Here is a 9,367-nt window from a genome sequence, read left to right on the forward strand (position 1 = left end):
GAAGAAGCAGATATATACATAAATAGCTGAAGTTATTTTTCTGACGCACTTCACATAAGATATCTTAAAGGATAAAACAGATCTGACAGGAATATTAGTAGTTCAGAGAAATAATGAGAACAGGTTAACCAGGGATAGCTTTAATGCTCAAAGGCCTACCTCAGGAGGGACAGAGGGGGCTTCCTGCTCATGGATGGGTACTTCTGGTTGGTTGATAGGAGCCTCCTGGGTCACAGCAGCCTTCAGCTCTTCTCTCTCCTGCTGAGCCTCATGCAGCATCTGCTCCAATTTGGCTTTCTGCTCTTCAAGCTCCTGGAGCAAAACCACCTGCTGCTGCTTCTCTCTCTCGAGCTCCTCATCCTGAACAGAAAAACAAGTTTAAAAACAGCAATCATGTTACATGTAGGGTAGATCACAAACCAACATGTTCAACCGAGCCCCTAATTACTGACTGAATAACTAATATTAAGTGAGGTTAAATAAACAGATATGATACTTGACAGGCAGTTTGACTGAAAGATGAGAGCCCCCAAAATAAAATCTGTACGTCTTGCACGAGGTCGAGCAGGTACTTCCTTGTATGAAATGTAGAATCAAGAAGATCATCCTTCTCCACAGGAATTCCCAGGCAGCCCAGATTGAGGCTCCTGTGTGTGTCCTATTTATGTGCAACTTTATTTTGATTCAGGGCTCGACATTAAGGACTGCCCGATGGCCCGGGGCCATCTAGTATTTAGCTCGGGCAATGAAGCCTCACCTGCTGGTTGCCCGATCGGGCAATCTATTATGCCAGTATGATGCAGCTCGCGGATCCAGTAATGAGTGACCCGACAGTAAAACTAAACATATCTATAACTAGTTTAGGTAGTTTGATAGGTCATTAAAATAGCTACGTGTGATATTCTAACCTGAAGTGTGTGTTTTGTCCGCTCACCGCTGCATGTGATCATGCAGAGCTGCATGTCGACTCGTCGGCAGCAGCTGATCTCTCTCTCCCGTCAGATTAGACTTCACTCGCGTTTATGTCCATATTGATCAGATCTAGCTAGTTCTAGCTAATGATAGGACTACCTATCGTCTTTTTTTCTTCGGCGTGAGAGGACGCTGGCGTTGACTGTTCGCCGCTTCTCTGTCCGAAAATCTCGTCTTTCTTTGTGTTAATCTAAGAGTTTCTGACCACTTTCTACTGCTATAGATTGCTAACTATTTTGTTGTTTTTTTGTTCTGATCTGGACATATTTGTTACACCCGATTGCCATTTTTGACGGACGCTTTGGTTCTCTACCCTGCTACACCTACCTGCTAACGCTGCTCCATCCATCAAATAACCAGCCCCATTCTTCGTCCTGCCCCTCCCCGTGGGCCCTGACTCTGGTTCTTCTTCCTACCGGCCTCCGGTCCCCCCATCTGCTGTAAAGGACAGCCTGCAACTGACCTCTCATCCTGTCTGACGGCTGCCAACAGCTCCACTTTCAGCGCCGCTGGTCTACAACCATAGCCAGCGCTGTGCTAACGCTAGCATCCTACCGCGGCACTACGATGTTACGATACTCTGTCTCCCAACTTTTTAATCTCAACAACTTTTCTGCGCTTCCTCTAAGCTTGTCTGTCATCAATTGCCTCGGGCTTCTACGCAGACCGAGGTATGTCCATAGAGGTTCCAAACGCAGATTTGTTTACTCCCAGTCCGTAAAATCATCCATAACATCTATCTGGTCGACTAACCGCCATGTCCCACAACTGTCATGTCATCTGAGCGCACTTATTACTCCATATTATACACCCACCACTGGTCCGTTACAATCCCAGCTGTACCGAAAACCTGGAGTGGATTCCACTGCCCTCTTCTCAGAGCTGGTCCAAATTCCTGGAGAGGATCCCACTGCCCTCTGCTCAGAGCTGGCCCAAATACCTGGAGTGGATTCCACCGCCCTTGCGATAAATGTGTCGCAAAAGTAATTTTCACCTGTAGATGTGGGGGAGGAGGGGGGGTTGGAGGCGAAGGGGCNTACCTGCTTATTAAAAGACACCTAAACAATAAGTGTCGCTATGCAACCGGGTGAGGCCACAAAGTATAGCGCAGCATTATGCATTTGTTTACATGCCCACCAGAACCCCGAGGCATTACCAACAGATCAACGCACAATCAACCCAGACAGGACATCTCTTTCTCCACATTAAGAGTTAGACATTAGAATTGACTATTATTGTCTGTCACATATTCTTCTTCTCTGTCACATAAGTGGCGCAACTGAAGCGGTATTGCGCTCAAGGGAAATTATTTTGACCGAAGAGATTTAGATTTGACGGCTAACGGGAACTCCGACGTCACCATTTTGTGTGCTTCGCGGATGCGCTCGGCTCCTCTCGACTGCTGCTCGGGTCTGCTCGGTCAGCTTCCGGATGAGGAAGCATTCATTCGACCAACTTACAGTAGATAACATTACAAACATTTTTAACAGGAGCCATAATAGTGTAAATAATGTTTGTTTTGGCAGTTATAACTGAATGTAATGTTTTCTACTTTTTTACATCTGGGAAGGCATTTGCCTTCATCAGATGGAAAGTGTCTTGACCAACAACTTAAGTATTTCTTATAGCTATGCAGGGCATGCAAGCGAGCAAACAAGAACAAACAAACAAGTGAAATGAAGAATACAATTGAAATTGTACAATATAATATTGTGGTGGTTCATCTTATAATTCAGTCTAGAGAATGCACCAGACATCTACAGTAAGACCTGGAAAAATCTAAATGTTCTAGGGGGAGGCCCCCCAAACCCTTCGTGCCATTTCGTCCGCGCGCATTTTTCAGGGCAATCTCTATTGGGCTCAGGGCCATCTGTAAATTAGCTTAGATCTCCCAAAATCCTCACGCACTGCTGATTACTTTGTTGTTTTTCTTCAGTGTACTAGCTTAAAAACAGGTAACCAAGCCATGGTCTGAAGTTATTGAAAAAGACAACATATTCAAAGCAGAACAAAAAGTCATGCACGAGGAGAGGTGACTGCCACATTGCTGCTTTAGGAGCTGGGCTGATTGAGTAACGAGGAACACCTGGATAAAGGCATTCTGACCTATCAGGAAAATGCATCAAGCCTCTGGGATAACAAATGAAGCTGACTTTAAAAAAACTGTGGAACAGTGAATACAGAAGGACCTTTGACAAAGAGTGTGACACAAAGAAACCTCTCACTTATCAACCTACTTCTTCTTATAATGAATGTCTTTGTTGTCATTTCAAGTGATGAAACAAACCGACAGACAATAAACCACAGAGATTCACCATTTTAGTAAGCTTAAAAGCAAACTGCTTGTTTCCATTGAGAATCTGACCTTCCAGTGTTTGCAATAATACGTTTCACAATGGGATGTGGAGCACAAGCATTTAAAGCTGTCAGCTGATCTGCTCCTATGTATGTATACAGTGTAGGAAAATAGTTCACGCTCAGTATCACATAAATGGCAATAGACACATACCCTTTTCTTTCGTTCTTCTTCAAACTGTTTTATTCTGTTGGCAAGTACATCTGGAAGTTGAGTGTCTGCTGCAGCTGGCGGCTCCGTTGTCTTCAACGCTGGTTGAATAAAATAGAGGAGAACATGAAATGAACTATTATTATGTTATTAAGTTTATCCTTATATGGCAGTTGAAGAGAAGGGGGGTAATTTACTGAGAAGAAAAACAAAATGACCAAGATTAGAGTTGTACATAGATAATTGAAATGTTGAAGAATAAATAAACGGTATTAAAATTGCTTCACTTTGTAAGGTCGGATAGTGTTGTAGTTCCTGATGCACAAAGATATGTCATAGCTTTTGATAATATGGGGAGTCTGGGCTAAAATCACAAGTATTTTCTTGTTGCAAAGTTTGAGTGCAAAGTATATTTGGATTAGGTAGTCCGACTACAAGCATAATATGATGTTTGGTGTAAAAACAGAAGAATAATATAAAAACAGGGTGAAAAAAAGAGTAAAAAAACGAATCTCAATATTCTCAAATATCAAACTTCTATCACAATGATTGTATTATAGTGTGAAGAGTGTGAGCTACCTGGTGGGGAGGGGGCAGGCTCCAGGCTGTGTGTCTCCTCGCTGTTAAGAGAGCCTGTGTCCATGGTGGTGTCCCGCTCTGGGATCTGATCTGTGATGGGGGTCGGTGGTTCGGCTGCAGGAAGATGAGAGTTCTGCTCAGTCCAATGGTTCCTCTGGTTCCTGATACGATCCAAGAGCTTCCTTAACGCCCGTCTAGGAGCAGGCTTGGAGGGCTCCACTGCAACCAAAAAACATGAGTGAAGTTTCGGCTTGGTAAAGACGAGTATCAAGGACAACACGTGATGTGTGTATTGATTTTGTGTATATCCCAAAACCTTTTTTACAAACCTTGCTGAAACCCTTAAAACCTGTGAGTTTAGGTTGTATCTGCTGCCTCTCTTTACCTTGAACGGATGTTTCCTGCTCGGGGTCATATTGTGTGGTTCCTGCTCCTTGTGGGGGGATTTCATCCTGCGTGACGTCCAGCTCCTGGTCCTGGCTCCCTGTGGACAGAGCCGGCAGAGGCTCCGGAACCAGCTGCACCACCAGGTCTCCTTTAAGCCCTGCCATCAGATACAGTCAATCTTTAAGGGAGTTCCAATAAAATGTTAATAGTTAAGCCACATGTTCTGGCTACTTAGAAATTGTGTGCATGGATTCAAGCAGAGCCACAAATGGTCCACAACCTTTAGAAATATGCAATTGACCTTTTATTTGTTCCTTTTTAGGTGTGTTTCATGTAACGGAAAGCAGTGTTGTTAACCAGTATAAATGTTACATGGTTTCCTCTTTTTTATATGTAACCTTCTTTGTCTAACTTTTCAAGCTCTCATACGAGAGTGTGGGATTATTTGAGCAGTGGAAAGACTATCAATGAAGCTTTTGGTGAGTTTTACTTACTCCTCTCTCCTGTGTACATGTCCTCAAAGGCAAACTCCATCTCCCTCTGGTAGTCCTCTGCTGTCTCCTGTCTCTTATAGAGAGGCTGGAAGATCTGAGAAGGCATCTGGAAAACCTGCTGCCTCCTCCTGAGCAGGTCTGTCTGCTGCATGTGCTCCAGTTCAACAAGCAATCGCTCTCGATCCTAAGGGTTGTCACCAAAAACAGATTCGACATTAAAAAAAAGGCCATAATAATTTGTGTTTCTATGACACAAATTTGTAAATTATTCAGAATCAGAATGCCTTATGCCTCCTGCAGTGGGGACATGTACCGTGTTACAAGCAAAAGTGGCAAAGCAGGTAAAAAAATTGATATATATAGTCTTTACATATGAGGACAATCTGTCTACTATGGCTAATGCTGTTGTCCTGCTATCAGTCAACAGTGTTTTCACCACAGTGATGGTAAGTAGCTTTGGAGCATATCATCTGTCAGATACATGTGAACAATGTTGGTGTGTATCTTCTAACAAAGTAAGATGTGAGTTAACCTGCTCCAGATGTTCCCTCCTCAGCGCCTGATTCCCTCTGAGACGAGCCTTCTCCAACTGCTCCTCTCGCCTCCTCATTTCCTCCTTCTTTAAATCCTGCAGCCTCCTCATCTCCAGCTCAGCTCCCTCATGGGCACTGGGCTGATGACACAAGTACAGGTTAGACATCCCAACAGGAGGGGAGAACCAAAGCGGGGTTATGTAAATACAATAATCAGAGATCTTACCTGCTCTGTGTCTGCCTCTCTGTCCACTGTGCTGTCAGGCATATGATAATGTGTGGCTGCAAAAGCACTCACATCAGATTTCTTCACTACATGTGGGTTCTTGAAATCAATGCTCTGCTTGAACAAAAAGACAATGTTACCCTGACTACACTAAAAACCTTTGAAACTTGAAAGGTATGACTTTTATTTTGTAAAAGTTGCAAGGCTGATCAATTCTGTAAAGGATAAAGGCCAGCTTGCAAATCCAGGTGGCTTATCAGGACAACAGGAAAACAGTGTAACGCATATAAGTGGTGGAGAGAAATCACCTGAATTGGGTGTGGGGGGGGCTTAGGGAGACTGGCCACTTTTGCTGATCTTTCCTTTTCTGTCTGTAGTGCCTTCTTCCTGGCCATGGTTGATCTACAGACAAACATATGCATAGACTTGTTGTTCAGTTCATTTTGATCAAATGCATGATAATGTTTTTCGAGCAATTGTTTCTGCTGCTCACCGGCTTTGCCCCTCATGGTCTTTAAGCCTCTGTGTTTTGAGCTCCTTCATGGCTTCCCGGTAACGCTCCTCTGCTTTGACCTTATTTTCCTCCTCCCTCTGAGCTATGGCTTCCAAGTCGGGTTCCTTCAAATAAATTAAAATGACCACAGAAATATTAAATGATTTGGAAAATGTATTAATCTTTATGTGATGGTCTTGTTCACATTTTGGTTTCAGCTGTTCCTCGTCTTGGATTTAATCTCAGGTTCAGAGTCAACAAACTAAACAGAGGTCAGGGACAGCTTCAAAGGGTGTATTGTGTTCAATTCATGGAACAGAAACTCTAGCTAATGAAGACAGGGTAAAGCTTCTTGTAATCTTACATTTTCTTTTGCACTCCTGTGTCCCTGGCCGAGCAGCTGGAGGCTCTCCTGGTATAATGTCTGCAGGGTGTGAAGTTTGTCCCTCTGCTTCCGCTCCCAGTCCTGCCTCAGGTCCTTCTCCAGCTGCTCCAGCTCACGCTGCCGCCTGCGCTCCACCTCTCTGCAGATCTTTAGCGAGATATACCGCTGCTGCTCCCGCACCTGGAGGTCAATGCAAAATATAAATACATACCAACTCTGAGGTTAAAGAACCATTTCATTTATCACCTGTCCCTCAGATTTTTTAATGTTAGTAAGTGACATTTAGGAGAGTACAATACTAAAAAAGTGAATTTGCTATGAAGCCATGGATCAAAGTCCATTATTGGGTTAATTTTTACACACACACACTTGGAGTTGATTACCGTGGATTGCCATTGGACTGAAAATAAAAACTGCAAACTATGCCAAAAAGTAACAAGTACAGTCGTGACTGTAACACTGATCCTGAGCTGAACCCTTAATATACCAGGTCAGACTTCCTTTATGGAATAGAATTTCCAGACTACTCGTCAGTGCAGTCTTTTGTTAATTCAAAATGTAATCTAAATACAACCATTCGTTACTTTTTTGGCTGAAGTTTTAGTAGTTAACTGCATGATATAGGCAAAAAATAAAAAGTTAATAACCTCCTGATTTACGATGCAAATATGAATGAAAATATGGTCAAACTTTACTAGTTAAATTACATGTAATTCAATTAGTTACTCACCAACAATGCATATACACTTTCTTAAATTAATAATTATTTCTGTGCAAAGCAGTTAAAAGCTTAAGTTAATCTTTATCCACCTATGCTCTCCGTGTTTTCAGATGTCTTTGTGCATTGATCGGTGTCTGAGAATCCTTCCACATCACCGCCTTACCTGCTGAATCCGCCGCTTCCTCCTCCTCTCATGCTCCTCTCGTATTATCCGAGCCTCTTCGTTAGGGCTCAGTCTCAGTTTAGCCACTTTCCTCTTCATCTTCTTCAAAATGTACTAAGAGACATTTCCCAGAGAGCTAAAAACAGTTAGCAACTCCGTTAGCCCTGGGAGTTGTTATTGGCTAGTTAGCATGTTGTTGAAGGCATCAACCAACAGCATGATTTATTAGACAGGCGTTTAAGGACTGGTTGAAACATTTGAATTGTTTATGAAAATACCAAAGAAGCTCCGACAGGATACAAAATCCATATCGTACGTTTTGTTTATTACCAGAAAGCCATGCCAACCTTAAAAAGGGAGTTATTGTCCTAAACAACGTCACATCCGGTAGTTTAAACTGCCCGCGTTACCCGTTCCGTGCTGATCAAAATACGTCATGGTTCCTGACCATAGTTCTTGACACCAAATATCGTTCCTACTTCCTACCCTCAATGTTTGCATCTGTAACGATATGGATCATAAAGCACCTAAACTGCTAAATTCTAATAACCGTAAAAACCAGATTCTGAAAAATGGAGAGAGAAAGTTGGACATGTGCTTTGATTAAATATTTAAACAATACAGGATAACAATCTCAGGAATAAAGCACCCTTTTTTCCTTCTTTAATTCGTGCGAATGCTGTGTAGATACAGCATTCCGCTATAGTTCTTCAAATCTTTATTAGTGGAATGCTGTTTACAGTTCTTCGAATCTGTATTCTTATTTTAAAAAAATAGCTTACTTTGCCGTCGAATAACTTCAGCATACTTTCAGCTACAGAAACCATTCAAATATTAAACTATTCAGCCTTTTCAGCAATCGATGAGAAACTTTCAACTTTTTCAAAATATTTCATACTTTTTGAAATATTCAGCTTTTTAAAAACTATTTTTTTAACATGGAAGTCAATGGGAGGAGCCTTCAAATTCCCTTTTACCTTGCGCCAAATGCTTCTCCTTCCACATACTTTCAGCTAGAGACTTCATTCCAACTTTAAAATGATCACAAGACCTTTAAAAAATTAAACAAAATGCCTCTTGAGGGCATGAAGTGACAAGGCCAATTGTAAATGCAACGTCATCTTTCATCACAGCACCAGCTGCACACCTTTAGTTAATCTGCCAAAAATGCCACATTATTGACCCAAAAGCACAAAAAAAGCACACAGACACTCCCCACAGTCCTGAGACGCTACACGCATTGAAGTTTTACCGATATCTGTTACGGTTATTCAACAAACCGTTCACATGTAAGAGCTTTATCTCTCATTTAGATCATTGGAAAAGCTCTCCTCTCACTGATTACTGCACATCACCATGGAAACCTTTGATCTCTGGGCTCAAGCGCAGGTGTTATGATAACGTCGTTAGCTCAAACACAAACACCTGTGTGATGATGTCATAACTCCACTGTGGCCCTGAACAGCTGAGTGACATCATCTAATCAGAGCAGACACACCCACAGACAGACTGGTACACACACACACAAACAATGGATATATATAACCTACTACATATGTTCACACACACACAGACAGTGAGACAGGGACACAGGGACTAGTGATGGGATAATGATACCTCAAGGAGTGTATTGACACACTATACAAACTGTGTCGGCACTGTATTGATACTGCGCCGGTCACCCAATAGTGCCCCCTGCAGTTGTTAGAAAATCATTGCAGGTAAAGAAATTCCTTGTTTGTGTAAATGCTAAACTGAGTTGGTATGTAAAATTTAGCAAATTTGAGTTACAATTCAGAGTTACAATTTGTGACTTATGTACACAATTTTGTTAACTTAACTGTTCAATCATATGAAATAAAATACTTGAGAAAAGAAGTGATTTGTTTATGCATTTTTATTGAGGAG

At 42.1% G+C, this 9,367-nt stretch overlaps 1 protein-coding gene across 1 annotated transcript in view; it reads right to left on the bottom strand.

The window, feature by feature from the left end:
* cep295 (centrosomal protein 295) overlaps window positions 1-7,805 on the bottom strand; it is a 10,321-nt gene extending 2,516 nt beyond the window's left edge. The window contains exons 1-11 of the mRNA XM_010777270.1: window positions 7,460-7,805; window positions 6,555-6,755; window positions 6,191-6,315; window positions 6,006-6,099; window positions 5,698-5,811; window positions 5,471-5,611; window positions 4,939-5,122; window positions 4,443-4,601; window positions 4,058-4,276; window positions 3,482-3,579; window positions 160-360 (exon numbers count right to left, since the gene is read on the bottom strand). Coding sequence (XP_010775572.1) covers window positions 160-360; window positions 3,482-3,579; window positions 4,058-4,276; window positions 4,443-4,601; window positions 4,939-5,122; window positions 5,471-5,611; window positions 5,698-5,811; window positions 6,006-6,099; window positions 6,191-6,315; window positions 6,555-6,755; window positions 7,460-7,558 — 1,635 coding nt within the window. The 5' untranslated portion in view covers window positions 7,559-7,805. The remainder of the gene's footprint in view (window positions 1-159; window positions 361-3,481; window positions 3,580-4,057; window positions 4,277-4,442; window positions 4,602-4,938; window positions 5,123-5,470; window positions 5,612-5,697; window positions 5,812-6,005; window positions 6,100-6,190; window positions 6,316-6,554; window positions 6,756-7,459) is intronic.
* Between the last annotated feature and the right edge of the window lie 1,562 nt (window positions 7,806-9,367).

Source organism: Notothenia coriiceps, unplaced genomic scaffold (assembly GCF_000735185.1).
Source record: "Notothenia coriiceps isolate Sejong01 unplaced genomic scaffold, NC01 NC01_scaffold00017902, whole genome shotgun sequence".
Lineage (NCBI taxonomy): Eukaryota > Metazoa > Chordata > Actinopteri > Perciformes > Nototheniidae > Notothenia > Notothenia coriiceps.